This window comes from Capsella rubella, unplaced genomic scaffold, assembly GCF_000375325.1.
Source record: "Capsella rubella cultivar Monte Gargano unplaced genomic scaffold, Caprub1_0 scaffold_3, whole genome shotgun sequence".
Lineage (NCBI taxonomy): Eukaryota > Viridiplantae > Streptophyta > Magnoliopsida > Brassicales > Brassicaceae > Capsella > Capsella rubella.
The window spans coordinates 3197836-3225306 of record NW_006238921.1 but is presented as its reverse complement, the minus strand read 5'-3'; the positions used below and the strand labels follow the sequence as shown (position 1 = coordinate 3225306).

General features: G+C 37.8%; 10 protein-coding genes across 12 annotated transcripts; 5 read left to right on the top strand and 5 right to left on the bottom strand.

Annotated features, from left to right (window-relative positions):
• The first annotated feature begins 163 nt into the window (after window positions 1-163).
• LOC17892231 lies at window positions 164-3943 on the top strand. Of its 2 annotated transcripts, none has more exons than XM_006297956.2 (8): window positions 164-228; window positions 896-979; window positions 1486-1591; window positions 2010-2192; window positions 2684-3163; window positions 3299-3385; window positions 3490-3568; window positions 3671-3943. In XM_006297956.2, exons 1-7 carry the CDS (start codon window positions 166-168, stop codon window positions 3552-3554), a joined length of 1068 nt encoding a protein of 355 aa, XP_006298018.1. In that variant the 5' UTR covers window positions 164-165; the 3' UTR covers window positions 3555-3568; window positions 3671-3943. The 2 variants fall into 2 exon arrangements, with proteins under 2 accessions (XP_006298018.1, XP_006298017.1); XM_006297955.2 differs by having other exon boundaries at window positions 200-276.
• Window positions 3944-4027: 84 nt separating this feature from the next.
• LOC17893622 (putative F-box protein At3g10240) lies at window positions 4028-5284 on the bottom strand. The gene has a single exon (XM_006297793.2). The coding sequence runs from the start codon at window positions 5270-5272 to the stop codon at window positions 4091-4093; it is 1182 nt and encodes a 393-aa protein (XP_006297855.1). The 5' UTR covers window positions 5273-5284; the 3' UTR covers window positions 4028-4090.
• Window positions 5285-6086: 802 nt separating this feature from the next.
• LOC17891714 (lycopene beta cyclase, chloroplastic) lies at window positions 6087-7976 on the top strand. Its single transcript, XM_023786736.1, has one exon. The coding sequence runs from the start codon at window positions 6310-6312 to the stop codon at window positions 7798-7800; it is 1491 nt and encodes a 496-aa protein (XP_023642504.1). The 5' UTR covers window positions 6087-6309; the 3' UTR covers window positions 7801-7976.
• Window positions 7916-10462, bottom strand: LOC17890888 (tubulin-folding cofactor B). Its single transcript, XM_006298368.2, has 9 exons — window positions 10303-10462; window positions 10084-10204; window positions 9838-9989; window positions 9553-9671; window positions 9364-9425; window positions 9147-9188; window positions 8885-9018; window positions 8568-8637; window positions 7916-8155 (listed from the first exon to the last, which is right to left on the bottom strand). The coding sequence occupies exons 2-9, from the start codon at window positions 10186-10188 to the stop codon at window positions 8108-8110; spliced, it is 732 nt and encodes a 243-aa protein (XP_006298430.1). The 5' UTR covers window positions 10189-10204; window positions 10303-10462; the 3' UTR covers window positions 7916-8107.
• Window positions 10463-10536: 74 nt separating this feature from the next.
• Window positions 10537-12209, top strand: LOC17890756 (ganglioside-induced differentiation-associated protein 2). The gene is made up of 3 exons (XM_006298382.2): window positions 10537-10842; window positions 11262-11526; window positions 11826-12209. The coding sequence occupies exons 1-3, from the start codon at window positions 10611-10613 to the stop codon at window positions 12043-12045; spliced, it is 717 nt and encodes a 238-aa protein (XP_006298444.1). The 5' UTR covers window positions 10537-10610; the 3' UTR covers window positions 12046-12209.
• A 70-nt stretch (window positions 12210-12279) lies between these two features.
• Window positions 12280-14936, bottom strand: LOC17892256 (probable methyltransferase PMT6). Its single transcript, XM_006297220.2, has 7 exons — window positions 14698-14936; window positions 14081-14495; window positions 13722-14011; window positions 13249-13626; window positions 12906-13152; window positions 12667-12805; window positions 12280-12572 (listed from the first exon to the last, which is right to left on the bottom strand). Exons 1-7 carry the CDS (start codon window positions 14840-14842, stop codon window positions 12411-12413), a joined length of 1776 nt encoding a protein of 591 aa, XP_006297282.1. The 5' UTR covers window positions 14843-14936; the 3' UTR covers window positions 12280-12410.
• Window positions 14937-15616: 680 nt separating this feature from the next.
• Window positions 15617-16077, top strand: LOC17890618 (defensin-like protein 311). The gene is made up of 2 exons (XM_006298833.2): window positions 15617-15696; window positions 15789-16077. Exons 1-2 carry the CDS (start codon window positions 15648-15650, stop codon window positions 15986-15988), a joined length of 249 nt encoding a protein of 82 aa, XP_006298895.1. The 5' UTR covers window positions 15617-15647; the 3' UTR covers window positions 15989-16077.
• Window positions 16078-16845: 768 nt separating this feature from the next.
• Window positions 16846-17764, bottom strand: LOC17892532 (probable calcium-binding protein CML36). The gene has a single exon (XM_006296560.2). The coding sequence runs from the start codon at window positions 17686-17688 to the stop codon at window positions 17050-17052; it is 639 nt and encodes a 212-aa protein (XP_006296622.1). The 5' UTR covers window positions 17689-17764; the 3' UTR covers window positions 16846-17049.
• A 445-nt stretch (window positions 17765-18209) lies between these two features.
• On the top strand, window positions 18210-26526 carry LOC17891297 (kinesin-like protein KIN-7O). 2 transcript variants are annotated; one of them, XM_023785537.1, is made up of 32 exons: window positions 18210-18403; window positions 18509-18598; window positions 18748-18866; window positions 18980-19093; window positions 19175-19256; window positions 19409-19476; window positions 19553-19627; window positions 19720-19865; window positions 19959-20061; window positions 20169-20249; window positions 20346-20414; window positions 20500-20559; window positions 20634-20801; window positions 21095-21151; window positions 21241-21477; window positions 21550-21615; window positions 21686-21862; window positions 21969-22073; window positions 22598-22690; window positions 22805-22951; window positions 23036-23149; window positions 23248-23316; window positions 23416-23619; window positions 23719-23865; window positions 24163-24369; window positions 24486-24575; window positions 24651-24791; window positions 25108-25205; window positions 25358-25436; window positions 25671-25835; window positions 25918-25989; window positions 26139-26526. In XM_023785537.1, exons 1-32 carry the CDS (start codon window positions 18277-18279, stop codon window positions 26370-26372), a joined length of 3804 nt encoding a protein of 1267 aa, XP_023641305.1. In that variant the 5' UTR covers window positions 18210-18276; the 3' UTR covers window positions 26373-26526. The 2 variants fall into 2 exon arrangements, with proteins under 2 accessions (XP_023641305.1, XP_006296840.1); XM_006296778.2 differs by having other exon boundaries at window positions 23230-23316.
• LOC17893205 (gibberellin-regulated protein 13) lies at window positions 26412-27242 on the bottom strand. Its single transcript, XM_023785538.1, has 4 exons — window positions 27150-27242; window positions 26964-27038; window positions 26833-26866; window positions 26412-26745 (listed from the first exon to the last, which is right to left on the bottom strand). Exons 1-4 carry the CDS (start codon window positions 27219-27221, stop codon window positions 26564-26566), a joined length of 363 nt encoding a protein of 120 aa, XP_023641306.1. The 5' UTR covers window positions 27222-27242; the 3' UTR covers window positions 26412-26563.
• Between the last annotated feature and the right edge of the window lie 229 nt (window positions 27243-27471).

The following is a 27471-nucleotide window of genomic DNA, read 5'->3' as shown; positions in this document are numbered from 1 at the left end:
GAAAATATAAAAAAGATTGACCACCGGTGGAAACAAGAAGATCAGATAACTCTCTCTCTCTCTGAGTAAGGGATCCACCATTGTGAAATATCAAACACGTGTCAGCTTCCTGAGCTCCGAAGCAGGAATGTTAAAATATAAAGAAGTAAATCAAAGAAAAAGAAAATGGAAAAAAGAAGTAAAGAATTTGATCCACGATCGATCAACCAACAACAACAACAAAGTGAGGTTAGGTTCATCTCCTCTTTTCTCTCGAATCTTCTTCTCTGATTTAAGGTTGCTCGCTCTCCTTTCTTCATCAATTTGTGTTTCTGCATATCAATTTTTGTTCTTTCTGATGTTCTTGGATTATTTGATTTGATCCGGTTCTATTTGAAGACGAAATCGATTCCAAGTGTTGCGAGGGGTTCTCAATTTGTTTGGCGTCTTATTTGTGAATCTCATCTTTTGCTCATTCATTTTGTATTTCTGCTTCTCTGTTTCTGGTTTTGTTTTGGATCGATAAAGTTTTGATTTTTATCTCATGCTTGGGGAATAATTTGCGAATTTTTTTTTTTTTTTTTTATGTTATATTTTGTTTTTTGTTTCGGATGATTTTATGGTTTAGCTCTGTGGAGCTCATGTTGCGAAAAGTCTGTTTATGGGTTTGTGTTTCTACTTTCTGAAGTGGCCAAAATTATTGTGAAAATATGTTTATCAGTTTCTCTGTTTGAGTTTCTGACGAAATGGATACTCCAAGTTGATATGTAAGAAAGAACCTTGAGGACAGTTGGAGATAAATCCTCCTTAAGTCTTAATGATTTGCTAAAAGTTTCCAACTTGTTATTTTTCAGATTCTACTCGTTTTGCCTTGTATCCTCGATGTACATACTCTTATACTGCTTTTTCCTGGCAGGAACAAGGTCTCTCTGGTTTGCAGAAAGTCTCTGGGATGTCAAGTGGAACAGTGAGAAGGGTTTCACGTCAAGATATACAACTGGTAATAACAAAAAATTATCAAGGGTGTTAAGACTATGAGTTATTTGCACTTGTGAACCGCAATCTCAACTGTTTTGAAAAATTATACTTGTTCTCCTTTAGTTTATATGTCACAACTGTAGTTAGATTCGTGTCTTCCTTAACAACCTTCATGGAGATTGCATATTTACAACTCCGTTGTGTGCTAATATTGTTGAATTCCCCCTTAGTGATGGAGAGATAGCCATTTTTTTTCTTTGCTACCCTCTCAAATACTTTGGTGAGAACCTTTATCAAAATGGTAGAAATGAGGCATATGTTTGATAGCCAATAAGAGCGTTAGAGCTTTTAATTAGAGATACTTTACACCCACTACAATCAAAAGCAACTTAGATCATGATGAAGGTTCTTATTAAATTCATTGAGTGACTCTGCTAAAATTAAAATTGAAGTCTTCCCCTTCCAACTGCCATGTCGAACCTTAAGCTCAATAAAGCTTACTTTCTGGCCTGTTGTTTGCTGTTTCAGGTTCAAAACCTTATAGAACGATGCCTCCAACTTTACATGAATCAGAAAGAAGTTGTGGATACTCTACTGGAGCAGGCTAAAATCGAGCCTGGATTCACAGAACTAGGTAGCCATTAAGTACTCTGTTTTTAAAATCAAATTAGCATCTGAATGTGTAAATCCATTTTCACTGATGGTTCTACTTTGAATTAGAAGGCATGTTTATTTGCCAGTTCAAGACATCCGTAGCCAATTATCATGGGGGAATGATTTAGTTGTTGCGTAAAACTGAAATTTTATGTATTTGTTTGGTTCAAGAGTCACCTAGTAGGTCTTATTGGTCAGAACAGAGTTAGGGAGTGCTTAGAAATAAAAACTCCTAAGAAGCAGGAAAAGGGGCTGACAACAATACTGCATAACAATAGATCATGACATATGAGAGAAAATGTATTGTAATGAGTAACGATGATAAAGATGGGGATTGTCCCCCTACTGCAGGGTTGACCAAAAATTTAAGCCAGTATGCTTTCCTTTTTGGTTTACAGTTTGGCAGAAGCTTGAAGAAGAGAATCGGGAGTTTTTCAAGGCTTACTATCTTAGGCTAATGGTTAAACACCAGATAATGGAATTCAACAAGTTGCTTGAGCAGCAAGTTCACCACATGCGTCAGATTCATCCAACTGGTGTTGCTTCTGTCCAAAATACAAATGGTTCTCATATTCAATCAAGTAAGATTCTTTTGGAGTGAGATGGATTTAATTTTTGCATTTTAGGTTCTCTTTGTTGCTAGTATAATTGTGATATGAATTTCTGGTCAAATTGTTGTAGAAAAGAGTCCTCATTTACCTTTTCTTGTTTTCTGGCTTCCACTTTCTGCCTTAGTTCTTTTCATAGTTTCCTTCTTCATGTGCACAATGTATGATTTCTTTGTAGAAGTACATCTTCAAACTCTTTATGAATTGGCTTCTAAGATGAAATATGAATTCAGTAGTAGGTAATCACGTCTCTTAGAATGAATCAAGATATGTCTGTCAGCAGCACATCTTAAATTTCTCTTCCTTTCATGACATTTTAGATTAGTCATTCTTTCAAGTACCAGCTACCGACTGATGAATAGTATTTTTCTCTCTCCATTGTGATTAATAATTATGTTCTATTTGGTTGAAATTTGAGGGAGTTTTGAAAATTAAATAGCTAATCGATGTAATTATCTTAACAGTGAACCAGAAACCATTATGCTATCCCTCTGAGCACACTGATCAGTCCTTGAAGTCTGAAAGTGCACGTCATCCTATGGCTTCTAGTTTGTCTAATGCATTCCTCAATGGCTCTTCAACACTCAATGTTCCCTCATCTATAAACATATCAACCCATGCTAGGAGAGTTGATGCTTCTCCAAATATGCTCTCATCGCAGACCACAAACATGCCTATGATGCAAGGAATGAATGGCGGAATGATCAAGTCCGAGACTGCCTTTGCAAACCCTGCTTCATACATGTATGGTGGTGAACGGAATGCCTTGGAAGGACATCCCACAGTTGGAGATACTTCGCTTCCTAATTTCAGCAACGATTCCAACAACCAACCCCTTGGTGATCCACTTCTTGATGCAGAAGCTTCTACATTTGGGTTCTTAGGCCAAATTCCTCGGAACTTCAGCCTCTCTGATTTGACAGCTGATTTTTCCCAGAGCTCAGGTCTTTCTCCACTCCTTTCTCTCTCTCTCTCTTTGTTCTTACAACCAAGGAGTTATTAGTGGTTTTCTAGTGCAAGGCCTGCAAACAGCTCATAGGATTCATTATTTGTAACCATAAGTTTCCTGTGGATTTCAGAGATTCTGGAGAGCTACGATAGATCACCCTTCCTTGTCCCGAATGCTGAAAACTTCGTGGACTCCCGTGAAAGGGGAGAATATCAAGGTGAGAGAATATCAAAACACAATACACTACTCGCTGGTTTAGAGAAAGTAGAAGTATTGAGGCAAAAGAACAAAGGTGATAATGGTAACTATGTGTTTTTGCAGGAGACAACAAGAGATTGGATACCATATCCGAAGGTTTCAGTTACGATAACATCGGGAGCGAGTAGTAGTTAGGTAACAGGTAAGAAGAATGCTCATTTGCCTCAATCTCATGTAGTGCTTTTTGAATGTGCAGAGGATCTAACATCATCGTCATCATCTTTGGTTTCTGAAAACTATGCAGGTTTTGCTTTATTATTACTCATAAAGTAGGGCACGCGATTGTGTATAAAAGATTCAGCTTTTGATGTGTTACTTGCAAAGACCATTTGGTGGGGGGTGTATAAAAAGGGCTTTCCGTTAACATTTTTACTCTAGCTTGAAGTTAGTAGTAATAAGAGTAAGAAGATTAAGTAGTATTCAGTGTGTGATTTTGCCTCTTTTCTCTTGTGTTTTAGCTTAACTAATACTTGTTACAACTGTTAATGTTTCTTTTTTTTGATACAAGTGTTTTGGATATTGTTGTGAAGGGTGAGGATAGAGTCAAAATAAGGACCGAGAAATCATAAGAAAATAAAAAGAAGAATCATAAAACTTGCAAAAACTAATTATAAGTATCTGAAAACAAGAAGAAGAAGAAGAAAACAACAAAAGGAAGTATTTGTTACAAAGAGGTATGACTCTCAACGTGATTCAGGAAAACATGGAGCGTATAAATCTGGCTACGGTCATTATTATTGAGCACAGATTCGTCGTCAGTGATTCCTTTAAGCTCGAATCTTCTAAAGCTGTTTCTCAGCGGATCACAAAACAAAATATAAGACGATTTCTTGAACGAGCTTACTACATATATAAACTCACCAGCATGAGTGAAACCATTTAGTAGGGAATAGCAGCCCAAACTCTCATTAAAGTGTTCAATAGGTGCAAGGAAGTCTTTACTCGACCACTTGTGTTTCTTTGCATCTTCCAAAATCCACAATCTGAAACCATCATTCATGTTTGGTTTTCTATCAACACAAGCTACCTTGTCTTGATAAACCATCAGAAAAATCTTGTGAACATCCGATGGCGGTAACCGTATCTTACCGAATTTTTCAGATTTGACATCGAAGCTCATTACAACCTCAACATCCGAACGATAAACAAAGGCTAGATAATATACAACACCCTTGATGCATTTACCATGAGTATGATTGTCAGAACGATGGTTATATATAGTTTTGACCGTTCTCCATGATTCTTGAGCTGACCCCAATGTTAACACCCTACAGTCACTAGAAGCTCTTAACAAAGGCATGCACATTACTTTATGTTTACCTTCCACTGGATCGTATCCTAGAAATATTGTTATCTCCTTCCAGCTCCCATCGGGTTTGGGTAAAGTTAGCAACCGTCTCGTAGTAGGGTTCCAAACAATTGGCGTTGCTAATTTTTGGAAGCAGATCAAGCCCTGGACAGATTCCGTAGGGTTGAAGCAATTAGGATATTTTGAGATCAGTTCCATCTGATAACGATCAATAGGCTGAGAAGATGAGTAAGACTTGTTCCAAATATCAAAAGTCTGATGATGCTGCGGAATCGAGGAAACGAAGAGCTTGTCATTTGCTTCGAAGCAGAGTAGAAGCCGTGGGGACCGAGCTTTGAACAAGCTGATGAAATATGTATCGGTGGTGAGTGATGACCAAGGCTTGGACACGCAACGAAACCTCGCAACAGATTTCTCAGGCAGCCTCAAGAGTATCTCTGAGGCTAGATCCACAGGAAATGAAAATCCTTGTTCGGATTGTTTTCTTCTTCTTTGGTAGACTTTGATGATCTTCTTCTCTTTTCCTTGTTTCTCCATCTTTTGGCCAAAACCCTAGTGTATGTTTTTTATTCAGGCTCTCGACATTTTCATTTGCTCTAAAGGATCTCTTTTACATAAAGTATATATACTTTCAAAAATATGTTAATAATAATAAATAAGAAGATAATTCACAGATTTTGTGGGATTATATAGTTTCCATTTTCTTTTTAAGTTAAAATGACTGAGAATTTTTTATTTTTTTTTTAATCACATCACATGTTCAAATAAAAACACAAAAATTGTTAAACCATGCACATTTCCGTATTGTATGAAAATTTTGCGTTAGATTAGCAAAATCACGGGTTGAGACCAGAATTGCATATTGCATATTAAAAATAATTGTGTAGAAATCTCGTAACTAAAGCTTCTAAACTATGAATTCACATTATAATCTTGGAATTTAGGATTTTGAATCGAAATTGCTGATTAGATAAAAACTATAAAATTTATTGTAAAGCAAAAGTTGGTCATACATAAACATTATAAACATAAAAGCATGTTTTTTGGTCATATGCATAAAAATCCAAATTCATACTATTATCTTATAAATCTGAAAGAAAGGAAAAAAAAATGAAACACTAATTTAGCAAATGAAGAAACATTGAATGAGGATAATGAATCAAAAATTCAACAACCATGTCCTTAATGCGTAAAAGCTAGTGGTGGTTAACTGGTTATATGAGGTAGTGACTGAGACTAGTGACCCAAAAACACAAACCAAAGTCACACAAAACCGAAAGATAATAAATAGATAATGGATTTTTAACACATAAATGGAACAGACCCCACTAAAAGGACTCCTCATACCACAAACACATACACATAAACAGACTCTCTCTCTCTCTCTCAGAAGAAGATAATTGTCTCCATCTCCATAAAGCTTACTGCTTCTGGGTAAGTTTTGTGGCCATCTTTCATCTTTTCTCTTATGGAAATATAACTCCGTTTTCTCAATCCCTCTGGTTAGATTTCTGGGATTTTTTGGATTATATCTCCATCTTTTGGTATTCATTTCGGTTTTTTGGGGGAATTCGATGGATACTTTGTTGAAAACACCCAACAAGCTCGAATTTTTCGTCCCTCAGTTTCATGGGTTTGAGAGATTAGGCAGTAACAATCCAAACCCTTCAAGGGTTAGGCTTGGTTTGAAGAGAAGGGCTATCAAAATTGGCTCTGGTGCTGCTCTTTTGGATCTTGTTCCTGAAACTAAAAAGGAGAATCTTGACTTTGAGCTTCCTATGTACGACACTTCCAAGAGTCGAGTTGTTGATTTGGCTATCGTTGGTGGAGGTCCTGCTGGTTTAGCCGTGGCTCAGCAGGTTTCTGAAGCTGGCCTCTCCGTTTGTTCCATTGATCCCTCTCCTAAGCTCATATGGCCTAACAACTATGGTGTTTGGGTTGATGAGTTTGAGGCTATGGACTTACTTGACTGCCTCGATACCACCTGGTCTGGTGCTGTTGTCTACATCGATGAAGGTGTCAAGAAGGATTTAAGCCGGCCTTATGGGAGAGTTAATCGGAAACAGCTCAAATCCAAAATGCTTCAGAAATGTATAACCAACGGTGTTAAGTTTCATCAGTCTAAGGTCACTAATGTGGTTCACGAGGAGGCAAACTCCACTGTGGTTTGCAGTGACGGTGTAAAGATTCAGGCTTCGGTGGTTCTTGATGCCACGGGGTTTTCCCGATGCTTGGTTCAGTACGACAAACCGTACAACCCCGGGTACCAAGTGGCTTATGGGATTATAGCTGAGGTCGACAGTCACCCATTTGATGTCGACAAAATGGTGTTCATGGATTGGAGAGATACACATCTGGACTCATATCCTGAGCTTAAAGAACGGAACAGCAAGATCCCAACATTCTTGTACGCTATGCCATTTTCTTCCACCCGAATATTTCTTGAAGAAACTTCTTTAGTTGCTAGACCCGGTCTGCGTATGGAAGATATCCAAGAAAGAATGGTTGCTAGACTGAAACATTTGGGGATCAATGTGAAGAGGATTGAGGAAGACGAGCGTTGTGTGATCCCGATGGGCGGTCCTTTACCAGTCTTACCTCAAAGGGTTGTCGGGATTGGTGGGACAGCAGGAATGGTTCATCCTTCAACTGGTTACATGGTAGCTAGGACTCTTGCAGCCGCACCAATAGTCGCAAAAGCCATTGTGAGATACCTTGGTTCACCTAGTAGTAGCAGCCTTAGAGGAGATCAACTCTCTGCTGAGGTATGGAGAGACTTGTGGCCTATTGAACGGCGTAGACAGAGGGAATTTTTCTGTTTTGGAATGGATATTCTGCTGAAACTCGACTTAGAAGCTACTAGAAGGTTCTTTGATGCATTCTTTGATCTGGAACCTCATTACTGGCACGGATTCTTGTCTTCCAGGCTGTTTCTTCCGGAATTGTTGTTCTTCGGGTTGTCACTCTTCTCGCACGCTTCCAATACCTCAAGATTGGAGATCATGACAAAAGGGACTGTTCCTCTTGCTAAGATGATCAACAATTTGGTACAAGATAGAGATTAAGGACCAGAATTTAGACATATAAGTATATCTGTTCTTTGGTTCTTGACCCAGGGGTCTATCCACATTGCAAGTCGTCGGAAAATTGTGTATAAACCACAGATCAAAACCTGAATCCTTGTGTACTCAAATTGTTACTAGTTATTCTTCATTAAAATCAATACATTGTGTTTCACCAACTCTTGTAAATCAAAACTAGAGGCCAAATGTAATAATAAGATGAAAGAGTGGATGTTGAACACAAAAAGCAGATTTTTCAAACTCCTTCCCCTCCTTATCCAGTTACTGATTTGATGCTTCCGTGAAAATCTTATATTTCATCTTCCTCGAAGGGGTCTCTTTCCGGATAATCACCAACCTGCAAGCCAATATTAAGTACATGACTAGCAGGAAATGGTGTTCTGATTCATACTACTTAACGAATTTAACTGCTAAGAAATCCATACAGGTCCAAACCATGTCCAGAGTTAAACTCGCCCAGTTAGGTTGAGAGTGGAATTACCCTAGGTATTAGCTAGTTCTAACTTCCTATTAGCTAGTTCTAACTTCCCATTAGCTAGTTCTATAGCTAACTAATATTGGACTCCAGACTCTTAACAACTCGAAAAGGTAAAACCTGTGTTGACATCTTTTTGAGAAACAGCACATTCTACTATACTAGGGATGCTGAATCACTGACCAGTTCGGTTCTATGAAATGTAATAGGTCGTTTCACAGGCAGAGTGAATTAGGCAACTGAGCTGCCAAGTACTTAAAAGAAAACAAAATACCTTGACTTTGTCGGGCCTGACAATACCACCTTGAAGCGGAGGGCACTCAAAGAATCTTGTTCCTTTCACCCTGCAAATGCAAGCCAGTATTAAATATGTGGGATCTGAAAACCTAGCTTCCACAGATTGTTAAGAAAAAGTGTAGCACAGAAACGTGAGCTGCAACTGAAATCAAGGTTCCAGAAGCAAAAAGGGATTTTACTAGAATTTAACGTTAATGAAAACAAAATCGCTTGTCCAAAAAAAAAAAAAAAAAAAAAAAAAAGAAAAAAAAAAAAAGAAAACAAAATCGCATCAAGACGAAAGAAATAACATACATGCCATCATGTTTTCCAAGGGGTTCATCATACTGAATTCCAACCCAATAGCCAGGACCCAACGACTCTGCTCGTCCAACATATTTGACCATTCCTCTTTTCTCCCCAGGCTCAACTTGGCATCTATCTCCCACCTTAATATTTTATTGTGATGGTTAAATAAATTAGAAGCATTACAAGGTGAAAAGAAGAGCAGAATCAGAGAGGTCAGGTCTCACAAAGTTAACAAGAAACTGGCTGATTCAGTTTAAGGAAAAACAACCTTGATATTTGCACAGAGATCTTCCATATAGTTCTCCTTCGTCTGTTGAAAGGGTCAAATTGGAAGAAGATAAGAAATTAAGAACATTTGTATTCTTGAATGACTTAGTCTACCCCAAATACTTCTCACAGTGACTAAGCTAAAGCTTCAGTTCCGCTGAAAGTTTGACAAGAAAAAACATAGTTTGGCTTATATTGATATAATCGTTTTGTCATACCTTAGCCTCAGCAGCAGCAGGATTTTGAGACACCCTTTTTTCTTTGAATTTCCTAAAACTGTCTGGAATATGAAAAGAAGAGCATAAAACCATCAGAGGAAATTAGCAGTGCTCCGACATATATTCAAAGTCACTTGATACACAAACTTGTCTCCTTTGAGAGACCAATTTACGTAATAGAGAATTTACCAGTTCGTTTCGCATAATCATCTTCCGAGATGGTATACTTCTCAACTAATGACGTATCTTCAAGCCAGCCTCCAGTTGTGACCGAAGAGGGATCAAGATCTATGATGTGTAAGCGAAACCTATTGAAAGCAGCAGAAAATAGCAATCAGATGAACTGATAATACAAGAAGCCTTATCAAGATTACTCTAACTAAACAGAGAATCATAGAGTCAACTTGGCTCCAAGTTCTCTAAAATTAGCAAACTTTTGGCAATCTGTAAAGCTATGGGGAAAACAGAAGTTACCCATCAAAAGGGGAGAAGAAACCAAGGGGTCTAGTATCATCACTGAGAACCGCAACTTTTGAGCCAGTGTCATCATAGAGCTCTAAAGCCATGGCATTAACAGATGTACCACATTTCTTCCATAGCTTTTCTTTCACAGCTTCTACACTCATCTACAGAACAAAATCCAAAGAATAGTTTTTGAGATAGCACTACATTTAAATAAAAAGCAGTTGGAATTGTTTGGTGTCTTAAAACGAGACTCACTTGCGGAGAGAAACGAACATCCGCAGAGAAGCTTTTAAGGTTGGAGTGAGTAATGTGTAGATTTACAGAGTCATCTCCTTCCATCTGTAAACGCGAAGTCGCCATTTTTCACCTCTAAGACCTGACAAAAAAAAAACTCTGTTCAATCACTTACCTCAAATTTGATGAAGTACAAAACCAAATTCGGTTTTTTCGACTTCGATAAAATCAAACGCTTACCTTCTTTGCTGATTAGGAGCAAAGAGTTTGGCTTGTCGGAAATCGAATCGAAACTCGCCGGATCGGAGACGTAGCTGAGAATGTAGCAGACTATTAAACACGGCGACGTTTGGAATGTTTAAAAAGCAAGCTCATAAGACTTGTTTAGATTTAGCCACGTGTTCAGTCGCACGTTTCTTTCTGTGCACTCTCCCGCATGTTAGTAACATCCTTTAATCCTTTTTTTTTTGTCAAACCCTTTAATCCTTAAGCCGACGAGAAACAAAAAGGTAGGAAGATCCGTGAGGAGGAGGAGGAATATTCCGGCGATGGCGGAAGAATTTTCGGTGGTTGTGCTGGCTTCTGATCTAGGAATTGACGCTCGACCGTTCTTAACGAGAAGCGATGAGGTTGATGATGAACAAGAGAATTGGCATGATTGTCCTCAATACTTAGTAGATGAAGATTTCTCCGATCTCGATCTTCTCCAGTTCTTTACACTCCATGGCTTGGATAAGTCCGGTAATCGGATTTTCCGCATCGTCGGAAAGTATTTTCCTGGTAACCAACACTGACACTAGTCGCCTCTATGCACTTAATAAAATTGGTCTCTATTGTGTTTAAGGTTTCTAACTTGGTTATGAGGACATGCTTGTATGGTTTCTTATCTTTGCCAGTTCATAGAGATTATTTGATTTGGCTTGTTTTGATTATTCAATTAGCGTTTTTGGTACTCTTGCTTACTTTAAATATCTCTTTGTAAGCTCATGATGATCCGTTTGGTTAAATTTAGATAACGCATGTTCATGTCTCCATGGTGGACATGTTATAGCTTTCGCATAGTAAACTCATTATCGTAGATTGATTATCAGAAGGTCTCCTCTCTTCTGTCTCTTATTGGTCTTCTGTACTTCCTCCTCCTCGGATTAAGTTTTGATTTGATTCATCTTTTAACTGATTTATTTGTATATGATACGCAGCTCGTGTTGTGAGTGTAGAGCGGCTGAAGAAGTATATTTTCCAGAAGATAAGCAACCAATGTCCTGAGGGACCGTTCTGCTTGGTTTACATGCATAGCACAGTGCAAAGGGACGATAATTCACCAGGCATTACCATCTTACGATGGATTTACGAGGACCTTCCTTCAGATATCAAAGACAGGCTTCAAGTCGTTTATTTCATCCACCCTGGTCTTCGTTCAAGACTTGTCATCGCCACTCTTGGCCGCCTTCTTCTAAGTGGAGGGTAATCATTTCTTTTCATATGCATCAGTAGATTTGTTAAGTGATTTCAACCTTACATAACCAGAATTGCATCACTAGATTAAGTTGTAACCTCGAGGCTCGAACTTACATAATCGAAAAAGTTTGAAGCTTTCATGATCTAAACTCATGTCGAGGAATTTGATGTACTTTGAGCTTCTATGTGTGAAAAGCAACTTCAAAAGGTTGTGAAATCTAGATTACTTTTTTTTGAATCAAGAGCTGTGGACTTAACTGTTTTAAACTGTTTTAATCAAAACAATATTTTTTTCAACATTGCAGACTGTACTGGAAGATTAAGTACGTGAGCAGGTTGCAGTACCTTTGGGAGGATATTAAGAAAGGCGAGGTGGAAATTCCCGAGTTTGTGAAGAACCACGACAATGTGCTCGAGCATAGACCATTAACGGACTATGGAATCGAACCGGATCCTTTCCAGTTAGCAGAGGTTCAGTCATCATCGTTCTCTCTTAACCGCTACGAGAACAGATGGGTCTCATAGTACATTATCTCTTTGTTGAGGTAGAACCTCTTATCTTTTATGTCTGTTGTATAGAGCAATCTAGTGTACTAAACACTCCTCCAGTTGCAATCTGGTTTTGATTGAGTTTGGACAGAACCAGTACTAAGTCAAATATATGTAAATATTTTGGGTTGATTACATTATGAATTATGTCATTATGAAGATAAGATTAGATTTTTCTTCAAAAACATGTAACAGAGAGACGCACCAAAATCAAGGAAGGAACAAAAGTTGGAAGGCACTTGTAAAGAGTAGAGTAGAGATCCCACCTAATATATATAATAAGACCCAAGAGGTCATTGTTGTAACCTATTAACAAAAATGAAGCAGCAGAGCCAGTCTATTTAAATGATTGCCCAGAATCTCTTTCTGCAAAACAAAACAGGCTCTGTTATCTTCTTGCCTTTATTCCCAAGCTGATGAGTTTCCACTTCCCACAAGAATTTTGGAGCCAATTCTCGGATCCTTGATATTATAGATTCCTCGTCCCTTATTATCACAAATCCCTGGCCAACCCCATAAAACTCTCATTAATATATGAATCTGATAAAGACCAGACCACAAGTGTTTTTGATTCAACAGAAATGTCACCAAAGGTACCTGAGGGCGAACTATGCGGTCCATCTCAAGCATGATGTCCTCTAGCAAACAACCATCTCCGTAGCTTTTGTAGTGAGAGAAGACATGATCGGAATGCAGCAAATCGTACGTGCGTGGATATGTTGAGAAAGGCTCAGACCTAAGACACAATATTTAAAATAGTTAAACTGGTGATGATGCTTGGCAACGATCAGAAACCAAAAGTGTTTTGATAGACTAGAAGTACTCTATCAGCTTACCAATCATGGAAAGCGCCATTTAAGCCTCTCTCGAAAATTCCAGTCAAGGTATCATTCATGGTAGCAGGTACTATGTTCATTACCCAAACAGGATACGAATTCATAGCTGCAGCAAACCCACCAATGAATGCGTTCATGTCCATCACATTCCGCACTTCAGTCTCATTGACATTCATTAACCGCCAGTAATGATTAACTTGTTCTCTCCAGAAGACTGTATCTGATGTATACTCATCTTCACTGATGCCTGAATGAAAGTTTTTTTCCAACTAAAGTGGTTAGAAAAATCTAACAGAACACAATGCCACCACCTCTTCAACGATTTTGAGCATAAGAAATGTACCTATTTCTCTTAGAGTCGTAGGATACGCAGAAACACGTTCAGCCAAAGAAGAGGGTCTCTCTTGTGTTTGTCCACTAATTTGCACACAATCTTTAAGAGGAAGTTTCCATGATGGTTGAGAAACATCTTCCACATCACATAAACTAATGAGCTTTAGCTCTGTATTCTGCCTAAGACACACCTCATTCTCTTCTTTAATCCATATTGCAGTCTGTACCTGCCGGGAAATGAGCTTCCAGCACATTGCACTAGTTAGATTGACCAATTTATCCCAAATCATAGGATACTCTTTATCCTTTCTGTACGCTGGTGGTGATGAATACACAAAGTATCCATTGGGTCGGAGAAGACGATGAACTTCTTTAAGTAAGATGCCATCTGAGGAATCATGTGGAAACATATTATCATTAACACATACTGAAAACGCCAGCATAAAGCTATCACTGCAAGCAGAAGTCAACTTGTTCACATACCATTTGCATGCCAGTCAACGCGACATCTCGAACAATGGACCATCTCAAACGAGGCAGCAGGATAAGGCATTTGTTTGGTGGCAACAGCAGATATCATTGCACCGATGCCTCTTTCTAATGCAAACTGAATCTGGTTTTCATGACCATCTTTGGGAGCAAACGACACAGTCTGTATACCTAAAGGAAGAAGATAAGCCGCAAAGCTGGCAACTCCACAGCCAACATCAAGAACTTGTACCACCCCAGCTGAACGTAAGTCACCTGTTTCATTAGTCATCATATTCCCCAACCTGAAGATAACATGCAAAATTCAGTGCAATGGCATTAGACATAAACGTTCACACGGTATATATAGATACCTCTGTATGTATTCTGCAGCACCATGCTTAAAATGAGTACCACCACCAGGGAACCACCAAAACTGGCCTTGCTGATGCACCCAGTTTTGCCCACCTTTAACTTGAGCAAGATGAGTATGATTCACATTACTTCTCCACACATAGTCTCTACTGGTTGGCCATCTTATAGGTATCTTATAATCATTTGGCGGAGGTACCAAGCAAAAGAGGCGCTGCTCGAGCAGCGGGCAATGCCTTTCGAGCTCTTCTCTTCTAGAGAGATTCAAGCTGGGAAGCAGCTGATGCACATAAGTGACGTTGTGACAAGGGATATACTCATTGAACTCCACTGGACATACATTCACCCCAGTTTCCGGTATGACTAGTGGTAATGTCCGGTAAGTAAGCTTGATTTCGTTTGCAAGTTTGGAAGAAGCTACAAACACAACAACATCACATTCACTATGTTAAATTTACAAAAAAAAATGATAAGAAGTACTCTAATTCTGAGGGGAGGTTTTAGTGATTTGGCATCTAAAGACCAAAGCTTAATTAAATCCAAATGCATGCAGAGAAAAAAAACTTTGAAGAATAAAAAACAGAGGAGAGAACAGAGGAGATAACGAGAGAGAAGGGACCAGAAAAAGAAGAAGGTTGAGAGAGGTAAATGGGTTGGTTGGTTCCGAAGAGAGAGCCAGTGTAAAATGATCCAACCATAAGAACGAGAGCCACCATTATAGTCTGCCCCGATCTCCCTGCACCAAATACAGAAGAACCTCCCATTGCTGTTTTTGTTTTTTCTTCTCTAGCTCTTTCTTTCTTTTTCTTCTTCAAAGAGAATAATTATGGCTTCTTCGTCTTCCTCGAGATTCTCGTTTATACTTTACTTTGGAGTTTTGAATTCAGCAAATATATCAAGTAAGCAGAGAGAAAGACCTCAGCGTCCGATACTTGTCACCTCCTCTCACTTCAGACGTGTCAAAAAGAAACTAGCTTGCTATATATACTATTTTAAAATTTTCATGAGAATTCAAGTGTTTTTTTCTTAAAACCTTATGTTCAAAATCAAAACACCAAAAAAAATTCCCAAGATATGATTCCCTTCAAGTCTCTTTCATTGTTTGAAATTTCACACACCAACCACGTCTTTTTGTTATGGTTTACTCATTTTTATTGCAATATTTTTAAATTTTTTTAAAAAACATATGACTCTCGTTCTAAATTAAAACACATTTGGAACCGGCCAAAATTGATACATATGGCCACACAAAGATGACAAGAGATAAATGAAAGTTTCAATATAGTTAAGTTTTCATATTTAGGATGATTTGGAGATCAATTTGAATCAAGATATATTATATTTAAGTTATGAGACTTTCTTGAAATGGTTTTCTCCCGTAAACTCTAAATCACATTTTGGAAACTTCATTAACCGCTGATTGAAAAAATTCATCAAGGAAATAAATGTTACTTTTGACCAAACCATGAATCACGAGTTGTATACATAGAATAGAAGGGGACACCTATCACGTCCTATGTATATCCAAAAATCATCTTCAAATCAAAAACATAAACTAGTAAAAGAAAAATGGAGAAAATATCAGCATTCTTTGTCATCCTCTTCCTTGTCTCGTCGTGTAAGCAATATTTATCTTTTAATCTCGATCGGTCAAAAACTTAGAAGTTCCAGTTTCAATCCTATTTAAGCATGTTAATACTAATTGGACAGGCATGGTGACAATGAGTGTTGGAGATATATGTCAAACAGACAGAGACTGTGTGGAGATTGGGATTCCAAGATGCAAGAACACTGGAAAGATGCCTATTTGTTATAATGGATATTGCAGCTGTTACGCTAAAAGGCGTCATCGTCGTCCTCCTCCTCCTCCTCATGCCTCTTCTACTCGAAACTCTCCTTCTTTATCATGATCAACCTCCAAATTCTGATCTGAATTCATATATTCATGCAACTTTTTCTTTTCTTTTCCTTGCAATAATATCTGTTTTTTTCGTTGTTATTAATTGTTTTAGGGATACAAATACTTATTTAGCACTCCTTGATGGATTCATTATTATCTCCTCCCCCATTACATCAATTCCATCTACGAAATTTATACGATGCATTTCTCCTCTCCATATTCTTATTTAACCAAACGTTTATAAAAATTAAAATTTTCTTGATATTCGATATCAAACGGAATCATACGATTCACAGACGAGCTGCGTTAAAATGGCCAGTTTGGCTAATTAATATTTTAAGACAGCCAAAATTAACATTTTGTAAAAATGGAAGTCCAACGAAAAAGAAAAAAGAAAAAAGAGATATTTGGACAAAAAAGAATCTTTACATATTCAATGGAGCAATCAAAGAACATGCTGACATATTTGGACCATTGTTTTTCTTTTTCCAATTTTAATGGTGCAATTTTAAAAAGACCTAGTGATCAATGGAGCAATCAAAGAACATGCCTTTAAGGAATCTGACATATTTGGACCATTGTTTTTCTTTTTCCAATTTTAATGGTGCAATTTTAAAAAGACCTAGTGAAACTTCTGGTGCCTCTCACATGTTTTCAACTCTATTAGTGGCATATAAATGAATTCAACCTATTAGTAAAAGATAGGTGTTTCCCAAGAAAGACAATTAACTAAAAGCTGCAAACTCTGTAAATTCTCAAATCTAAGGATAGGATTAGATCTAACAAATTTTTAGACATAGATTTTTGCCAAAAGAAACATTTGTAAATTGAGCCAATTATAAGCAATGTAAAAACAGAGAGAAGGCATAAAAAAAGTGAAAAGATCAGTCTCAATATTGCACCAATTCTGCATTCAGATTCCAGAAATATAAACATAAACGTTAAAAGAACCCTAATTCTCAAGAAACCAAACAAATAACCCTTAAAACAAGGGCAAAAAGAGCTCCATAGCCAACAAACCAAAAAGAAAAAAAAAGCAGAGTAAGCAAAAAAGTGAAATAAAGGAGAAGATCAACGCTGAAGATCCATCATCCGTGAGAACTCAGTGAAGCAAACGAAACCATCACCGTCCTCGTCAACATCAGCAATCATGCGCTTGCAATCATCTAACGTGCACCGGTCATCTCCGATGGTCGAAAAGACTCTTAGCAGCTCCTCAGCTGAGATCAAACCGTCACGATCCGCGTCGAAGAACTCGAACGTCTCCTTCAGCTCGGCCGAGTCACGAGACGGATCCGAAGAGACGAGACGGCTGGCCAGCTCTTCCAAACGGATGGCACCGTCGCCGTCGCAGTCCACTTCTTGAATCATAACGCTGATCTCGTCCTCCGTGAGTGGATCAGGACCGAGACGGCTAAGCAAAGACTCAAGATCGTGTCTGGAGACGGCGCCATCGTTGTCTCTGTCGATCAGCTTAAACGCTTGGAGGATCTCGACGTAGGAGTAAGGAGAAGAAACATCCGGGAGGATGCTAGTGGGCGTAACGGAGCCGCCTCCACCGCCGTCGCTGGAGATGGAAGAGTTTTTAATACAGTCTTGGCCGGAAGAAGAGGAAGCAGATCCGAAGGAAAAAGCAGGGGATTTAGAGACCGTGGAACGATCTTTGGATCTGATGAAGAAACGTTTTGGATTAAGTTTGGCGAGTTTCATAGTGCGAGAATGTTTTTTGTGATTTGATGGGGGAAGAAGAAAGGTGAGCAAAGTGAATAATAAATGAATGGGAGAGAGAGTGAAGTGAAGTGTGAGTTTTATTTACCTATTGGCAGTTTCCTGGAAGTTTCCTACTGAACTAACTTTATCGTGTTTCACTGTATTTTTTTAAAAATTTATTTGTTAAATGTTGTAACTGTACTTTGGTTAGATTAACTGAATAGTTACGATTTTCTCGTTTGTCTATAGTTACGTGTTTCAAGGATCTTTACGGATAAATATCTATGCCTAAAAATATGTATTTTTACAAGATTTATGAGATTACTGTATATATTTCTAATCAATAATCATATTCCAAATAAATAGCTACAATTTGTACGTATTATTGCATGGGGGTACGCGCAACTGTCTGGTTAATTAAACGAACCGGTTTGGTTTAGTTTTGAAAATTCGAAATTTTGAAGGTGAACCAGATTTCAGTAGAGGAGTGGGAGGGAAAAATTAATTTCGAACACTTGAGCAGACGGATTGATGAGAGCGTTTTGTTTTTAGGTCTTTCTTTGTTCGCCGGACAAGACTATCGGAGGAATGGAGAGGATACATGTATCAGTCAGAGCGCGGCCGCTTTCGCCGGAGGACGCTAAGACTAGTCCCTGGAAGATCTCTTCCGACTCTATTTTCATGCCCAATCACTCTTCTCTTGCTTTCGAATTCGGTACTCTTTTCTCCCTTCTCTTCCCGTTCTTCTTCTCCTGCTTGTAATTTCAATTTCAATTTCGATGCCCAATTCCTCTCTCTCTCTTTTCAATTACAATTGCAGATCGGATTTTTAGAGAAAATTGTAAAACCGTCGAAGTGTATGAGGCACGGACGAAAGAGATTGTTTCTGCCGCCGTCTGTGGGTTCAACGGTAAAACTTAACAATTCTTCTCATGGGTTTAGCTGATTTACTTAGACATTTCGAATTTTTGCTTCAATTTTCGTTTTCGCTTAATCATATCTGTAGGTTCGATTGAAGGAACTGTGTTTTTTTTTTTTTTTTTTTTTTTGAATGAAAAGGAACTGTGTTTGCATACGGGCAAACCAACAGTGGCAAGACGCATACAATGCGAGGCTCACCTATCGAACCTGGAGTCATCCCTCTCGCTGTACATGATTTGTTTGACACTATTTATCAGGTTCTTCCCTAAATACTCTTTAGTATTTGTGTGACAATGCTTGTAAAGTTGGTTTCTTTTAGATTTGTGCCAAGTTATTTATTTGAAGGAAAACTGTTTTTTGATCCCTCTAGGATACAAGCAGGGAGTTTCTGTTGCGGATGTCGTACCTCGAGATTTATAACGAAGATATAAACGACTTGTTGGCTCCTGAACATCGAAAACTACAGATTCATGAAAACTTGGAGGTATTTCGACGTCTTCTTTAGATTCCTGTTTAACATATTCTCTAGCGATGCTCATGTGCTTTTCTTTCTGAATGTTCTTAGAAAGGAATATTTGTTGCTGGATTACGAGAAGAGATTGTCGCTTCCCCTCAACAAGTCCTTGAAATGATGGAATTTGGAGAATGTACTTTCTCTCTTCTTTACATTATTTTTCTCTATCTTGTTCTTTCCAAACATAGTTCTTGTGTTTTTGCACATGCATTTCCTCGACTGTTTTCAATCTTGGTTTTGCTACTATTGATTTAGTGTGATCTTCATTTGTCTTTGGAATTTCAGCTCATCGGCATATTGGGGAGACTAATATGAATCTTTACAGTAGCAGATCTCACACTATTTTCCGAATGGTAAATATATATTCACTCAACCTTAGCGCTCTCTAGAATGTAATTTGATTTTTGACGTGCCAGCTTCTTCAAACAGATTATAGAAAGTAGACAGAAGATGCAAGATGAAGGTGCTGGAAATGCTTGTGATGCAGTCCGTGTTTCTGTTCTGGTATTATTCTGTTGGAAACAGTGTTTTTTGGTTCCCCTTATATGCAACATAATATGTTCTGTTTCATCTTTCTTATTTCTTTTAACTTGTAGAATTTGGTGGATTTAGCTGGTTCGGAACGGGCTGCAAAAACCGGCGCAGAGGGTGTTAGATTGAAGGAAGGCTCACATATAAACAAAAGCTTGATGACACTTGGGACTGTTATTAAAAAGTTGAGTGAAGGAGTAGAAAATCAAGGGTAAGTATTTTGGTCAATTTTGTTATGGAACAAAGCTATGGTACGTGAGTATTAAGTCTCTAATCTTATTGGCATTTTTTTTTGTTGTGTCAGTGGTCATGTTCCGTACCGAGACAGCAAGCTTACAAGGATCTTGCAGCCTGCTTTAGGTGGAAATGCAAATACAGCTATTATTTGCAACATAACACTTGCACCGGTATGTATTAAAACATCATCGATAATATGAGGCAGATGAAACCAAGAGCAGTCTTCATCTTTTCTTTTTGTGGCAGTCAACAATATTAATCTTTGTTTTGATTTTAGATCCATGCAGATGAAACCAAGAGCAGTCTTCAATTTGCTAGCCGAGCACTGCGTGTCACTAACTGTGCCCATGTTAATGAGGTTGGATCCAAATCATTTTGCACTTATTCTCTCTATGTTTAATATATTTTCTAACTAAGTCTGTTTATCCTATATATTCTTGTGTTTCCAATACAGATATTGACTGACGCTGCTCTATTAAAGCGTCAGAAGAAAGAGATAGAGGAGCTCAGATCCAAACTAAAGGTTTCTAAATCGTTTTCAGTATTTTTTTCCTTAAAAGTTATTTCTTACTTTTCTTGTGGGTTAAATATCTGCTTTTCTATCGCAGACTTCTCACTCTGACCATTCAGAAGAAGAGATTCTTAACTTGCGCAACACCTTGTTGAAAGTATGGTATTTTTGGTCTTAATTCCTTAGTTGATTATTCTTTTGTACGTTTTTGATATATCCTGTTTTCTGCAGTCTGAATTAGAGAGAGAGCGGATAGCACTTGAGTTAGAAGAGGAGAAGAAGGCACAAGCTCAGAGAGAAAAAGTTTTGCAGGAGCAAGCAAAAAAAATTAAGAACTTGAGTTCAATGGTTCTCCTTTCGAATAGAGATGAGAAGCGTGAGCAGGATCACTATAAGAAGGTTTCTCCTGTTTTTTTCCATACATTTATCTTTCCATACATTGAGAGCAGCATGGCTAGATGCTTTACATTTGCTTTCATACTGGAAAAGACCACATAACATTTTCTGTTATAGATGCTATGTCACTACTAACCTAATTCTTGACTAGTTAATTAGAATGATCGCAGCCTTTTGTTGTTGAATGCTGTTGTTCCCGAAAACATTAGTATTATACTATTGAGTGAATTATATAAGTATATTTGCTTCATTTTCTTCCTATTTCTTCTTAGATTTGATATTGTGTTCGCTTGCAGGGGAAGAGGAGGGATACATGGTGCATTAGTAAGGTTTCGCGAGACTCCCCATCAGAGGTGAATATTGTCAAAATGACCAGCAGACACATGAGAAAATGTTGACTTTGGCAGCCATAAAAACACTTCGTTTTTGTTTCTATTATCAGGTCCAGTCTAATGTTTTGTCAAGGGGATCCTCCCTTGAATCTGGAAGATCAGATCGTGAGACTGGTCCACTACTTCCATTTTCGGAACTGGTAAATGAACCTTTATATAACATTAATGAGGAAGACGAAGATAGTATCAGTGAATACCTTGAAGATTCTGCACTTCCAGATCCATGTGCTTTAGTGAATGTCACAAGCAGAAAGAAGCCATCAATCAGGCAGAAAAATCACGTAGAGGTCAGTGTTCCTCTTTTGAATGTATCTTGTGGCTTTCTTGTTGTAAAGCTGGCATTTGTTAATGTTATATAGGTTGAAAACGAGTTAGATAGGTTTGAAAGGGAATATGAGGGTCTTCTCTTGCAATACGAAACCGAGGTAAGAGTTTGTCCTTCTCAATATCAGTAATTTATAGCTTTGATTTCTTATTTCTCCACACCTTCAATAGAAAATTATCAGTGAAATACAAATTGAGTGCCTTAAGGCGAAGTTGGGTGAAGATGTTATAACTTGTGATGCAAAATGCAAGCAATTAGAAGTCGTTTCCAACATGCATGTGGATGAGCATGTTGTAAACTTAAAAGATCCAGAAGCTATTCTTCTCATTAAGCAACTCCAGGAGAAGGTGCATGTCTTGTTTTCTTTACCTACAACTTGAAGTGGCTATTTAAGTAGCTTCTCTTTCTTCCATTTTAGCTTTTTCCTTAACCTTGATATGTTCCGTCCAAAAGATAAACATGCTGGAATTGGAGAAGTCTTCAAGCAACCAAAATCTTGACGATCTTGTCACGGTTGCTACTAAGCAGAATATATGTGCCAGGGAAAAGTTTGCTGAGGTATCTTTGGTTCTTTGACTGATTGTACTTTGCTGTTCTGTCCAGCCACCTGGAAAAATAAATGTCTTTGTGCTTCATAATATGTTTGAGTAATGAATTTAAGAAATTAGTTGGAAAGATGAAGACCATATATCATTTTAGTTTTTTTTTTTTTAATTGTTAAACTATCGATTAGTTGTTCGTTACATGGTTTTGGAAAAGGCGAACTGTTTATCACATAACCTCTTATTATTAACTAATGTTCTTGTTTAAGGAGAATGAATTTATACTGTATTCTACTTTCTTAAACTTCCCAAATCTGACATTACCTAGTCTAGACAGCAAAAAATGTTGTTGAATGTGAATGGTATTAGATCATTTTTAAATTGTCCGTAACCTTACTTTTTACATGATGGATATTCTTCCCTCTTTATCACTTTATACCTCTGTTGAACAAGTTAAAAGGGAATTTGCATTTCCAGTCAGCTTTCTAGACTTGTTTTCTATCTTAGAGTGTTAAATAATTATGTTATGAAATTCTGTAGATTGAAAAAGAGATTCATGCTGCAAGAGAAGAGGCCCAAATTGCTCGTGAACAACTTGCATCCAAGGAGTCTGATGTTACTCATGTGCTAAATGTTGGTTTCTATTTCAATTTTATTCCATTTAAATCTGATAACTTCAGAACAGATTATTATTGTTGTCAACCAGTATGACATTGCCTAAATGCTTTTTTACTTGTTATTGGGAAGGAGGATCTTAAATCTTTGGTCAATGTAGCAACAGAAGTTGATGTTGTAGTGTCTGAATTTCAAAAACTTAAAGCATCAGTGGAAACCATATCTTCAGTTATGGATGAGGGTCTCCAAGATTTTGCTTTCTTCTCTCCTTTGATACATGTAAGTACTCTGCGTTGTTTGATATATTAACTTGCATTTTCTTTAACCCAATATTTCTCTTTTGTCTAAACATTCCCACTGCAGGATTTGACATTGTTTATGCACCAAAGTTTTGAGCAACATGCTTCACAAATCAGCAGCTACCAGAATGTCCAATCTTGTCTGAAACAAAAAGTTCTTAATATTGAGAATGAGAAGGTCCGACCCTTTTGTTCACCTTTCACCTTACATTTGATGGTAATTTTGTGGTAAAAGCTGAAGTCATGATTCCTTTTCAGCTTCTTTTGCACGAGCAGTGTTCTGGTCTGCAGAGCCAAATAGAAGATCTAAATCAGGAAGCTCAAAAACATGAAACGTCCTTAATGGTATTTTGATTTTCTTCAAATATAATTTAATAGTTTTTTTTTGTTTCTCCTCAAACTTTCCAGTGTTAGAAGTAACTTGCTGTTTTTACCATTTGTCAGATGCTCTCGGAACACCATGAGTCGGAAAGGTCAGATCTCCTCTCTCACATAGAATGTCTTGAGAAGGATATAGCGAGTCTGTCATCCTCTTCCTTGGCCAAAGAGAAGGAAAACCTTAGAAAAGATTTTGAGAAGATGAAAACAAAGCTAAAAGATACTGAATCCAAACTTAAGAATTCCATGCAAGATAAAACCAAGCTAGAGGTGCGTGGTGGATCATAATTCTTAACTGGAATAGTACTAGATTTTTTGTCCAATGACTTATCTAAATGATAAAAAAATAATTCTAATTTCCTTTCGAAGGCTGAGAAAGCATCTGCTGAGAGAGAGTTAAAACGGTTGCATAGCCAGAAGGCCCTCCTTGAGAGGGACATCAGCAAACATGAGTCTTTTGCTGGTAAAAGACGCGAGTCTCTTAATGTTGAGAGAAGTGCTAACCAGTCGCTGCAGGTATTAACCAATGATTTGTATGCAGCATGATCTTCTTTTTACCATTCTAGTATTAGGTAACTTGTCCAATGTTGAAAATGCAAAGTCGAAATTTCAGAAATAATTAAATGTACGAAATCATTATCCCATTGCTCTTTCTGTTGGCTGAGTTTTGGGTATTGTTTAAGCATTGCATGAGCATATGTTTATATCTTTTGGTGTATTTTTCTCCGTGGAGAGCCATATCAATGTTTTTTGGTGGACATAACTACTGTTTAAGTGAAATGCTCGTTCTCATTCCTACTTCACATTTATCAGGAAGAATTTAAACAGCTTGAAGTGCTTGCTTTTGAAATGGAAACAACAATCGCTTCCCTGGAAGAGGAGCTGGCTGCTGAACGTGGAGAGAAAGAGGAGACACTATCTAGAAATGAGGGTTTAGATTCAGAAATTAGAGCTCTGACAGAGAAACTGGAGCACTCAAATACCCAACTCGAACATCTGCAAAAAGATGTCATAGAGCTTGTACGTCTTTTCATGCAATTGATGATTGATCCATATGTTGTTAATATTGAATTTTTAGCAGTTAGGTTTTTCAAAGACACATGCATTTGCTCAACCTTTGTTAAGTTTTGTTCCAGAAAGCGAGACTTGAAGGCTCATCTTCTGATCAGCAACAACTAGAAACCAATCTTAAACAGTTGCTTGAAGAAAAGGAAGAACTAGCAATGGTATGATGATCCTGAAGACATATACCGAACTTAGTTCTTGTTTGTGTAAATCTAGTAATTTTTTCTGTCGTTCAGCACCTGGCGAACTCACTTTTGGAAATGGAGGAGGAGAAATCAATATGGAATTCGAAAGAAAAAGCTTTGACAGAGGCCATGGAGGAAACGATCAGATTATATAATATACAAATCGAGTCACTATCTAAAGAAATTTCAGAGGTATGTTCCAAACAAGGCATCTCTTATAGTGAGATTAATAACCGAACTTTTCGTGCAACATCATTTTGGATGTCACCCTTTAGAACTATCAACTTGTTAAACTTTCTTAAGCATAGCTTATCTTATCTGTTTGAATCTATACACTAGAGTGGTGAATTTGGAATTACCATGAGATGTTCTGCATAACCATCAACAGCGTGAATTTCTTGTAGCAACTACCAGAAATTATTGGTTTCCAATCCTTTCTCGACATATGTTCTGAAGGGAAACCCCTTTTATCATGCTCATTAAGTTCTCTGTCTCCTACTATCTTTAGGCAAAGAAGGAGCTGGAATCTTTTCGACTTGAATGTGTAACTCTTGCTGATAGGCTAAGATGTTCTGAGGAGAATGCGAAGCAGGAAAAAGAATGCAGGTCTGTACTTTCGTTTCTTGTACTTTAGAAAGTTATCTCCTTTACTCTCAGAAGAAATTCTTGTTAAGCTTTCCGGCACTTGGTTGATCTGTATTTCTCTAGTTGATGCTATATAGCTTCCTCTGAATTCAGTATTTTGTATTCCCCTGTAGCATGGAGAAGTCTATGGAGATCAGTAGATTGAGTGATGAACTTCGATCAGTTGATGCTGTGAGTAAACAATCTCAAAAGGTAAGAATTGTTTTGCAAAAGGTTTTCTCTCTTAACGTCTGATGCAGAGGTTATATTACTTTTTCTCAGTGAGAAAACTAAACTTGTAATGTAACTGATGACAATACACCTGACTTTCTGGTTATGGTATTCACACTTTTGGTATGCCGGTTAAAAACTAGATGGCATTACTTGCAAATTTGTTATGTTAAAGATGCAAAGCTTTATACGCAAAGTTTATATATGCACCTGCAGGTTCTCAATTCTGATATCGACACTCTAAAGTCTGACGTTCAACGTGCTTGCGAGATGTCGGATACACTTCGGAGAGAGCTGAATTATGTCACAAGTGAGCGCCAGGGTTTGTTATCTCGCATAGAGGAGTTGAGTAAGGAACTTGCTTCATCATATTGTCGGCAGGTTTGGTTTACAGCAACACAGACTCTACTCTATTACGGATATAGTAGTAACCATCTCACGAAAACCTTATTACTGCCTTCAGATTGAAAATGCAAAAAATCCAATTGAAGAACTGACTCCCAGAATCTCAAGCCAAGAAGCCAATCCGTTTAAGGTAATGCCAATTTTTTTTTTCATCTCATTGATTGAGATTTATTTTTTCCTCCAAAAGAACCCATGGAAGAAGATTGCAGTTTAACAAGAGAGCCCTTCTAGATTGTGAGCGAGAGGTTTTAACCATGTTTTTGCTGTATGTGATTACAGGATGCAGCTGCGGAAAACAAGGAGAAGGCAAAGCTAAGAATGAGACTCAGAGGGACGCAAGCACGCTTAGATGCAATCTGTCTAAGGCACAAACAGTCTGTGCAAGAATTAGAACTTATGAACAGGAAGTTCGAGGAAGCATCTGCAAAGCTAAAGGAGAAATTAGCATCGAAAGCACTTGAAGTTGTTGATCTCAAGAAGCAACTCTCTGCTGCGTCAAGAACAATGCGATGAAGTTAAAACATCTTAATTCTTAAGTAGTTGGTTCACGGCTAGTAAATGTTTTGTTAAAGCTGTAAACTTTTTTAAGTGATTCATTGCATAATCACGGAGAAGTGATGTAATTATGCAAGAGTCCTCCAATACTTATAGATAGATTAACAAATTACATGGAGGTTGTGCCACAGAGTAAGTAAGAGGAGATATTAAGGGCATTTTGGTCCACCGCTCTGAGTCTTCCAGTTGTTGTAGCAAGGACATACTTGCTTGTTACCATAAGTACCTGGAGGTACACACAAGCACTTGGCACAACATTTGTTGCAGAAGAACAAACATGGCTTCTTGTATTGTGTATTCGAGCACCTATCTCCACACCTTGGTCCGCACTCTAATATAGGCAGAATAAATAAGGAATTTAGTATCGCACTCAGCACAAACAAAAATTCATTGAAAATTAGACTAGTCATTGGTTTACCTTGAGGTTGAAGACTGCCTTCAGTAGTACCGTACTGTCAAAATCAACAAGAGGATTCAAAGGATGTTAAAAAAAGGTGTTGTAGATGATCATGAAACTCTCTTGAGCAGTGTGAAATCGGAGAAACTCACTTGAGAGCTATTGTGATGCGATGGTTGCGACTGTGGTGGTTGTGGTTGTGGAGAAGGAGATTCCAAGTGTATAGACTGTGTATATTCACAACGTATGAAGTAAAGTAGAAGAATGTGACTCTGTGAGTGAAGTGAAGAATACATGGATGGTAAAATATATAAAAAGAGTGTTCAAATACTACTTACATGCATATGGGCAGGCAGAAGAAAATGTAACACAACAATGGAGAAAACAATGGTGTTAAGTTTTGCTGCCATTTTCTGAAAAGAGAAATGATTATAATGAAGCTCAGGTATTTTTTTTTGAACAAACGATAGATATATTAAACCCAGTAGCAGAGTTAGCCTCCAGTAAGGGAGGAAGAGTTTACAACAGACAATAAACAGAGAGCAGACTTAGCAAGAGAGTCAGCCTCTGTGTTATGCAATCTAGATATAAAAGCAAAAGAGATAGAGGAGAAGGCTTCCTTAAGTTGAGAGATGTCAACAAGAATTCCTTTAAGCTCCT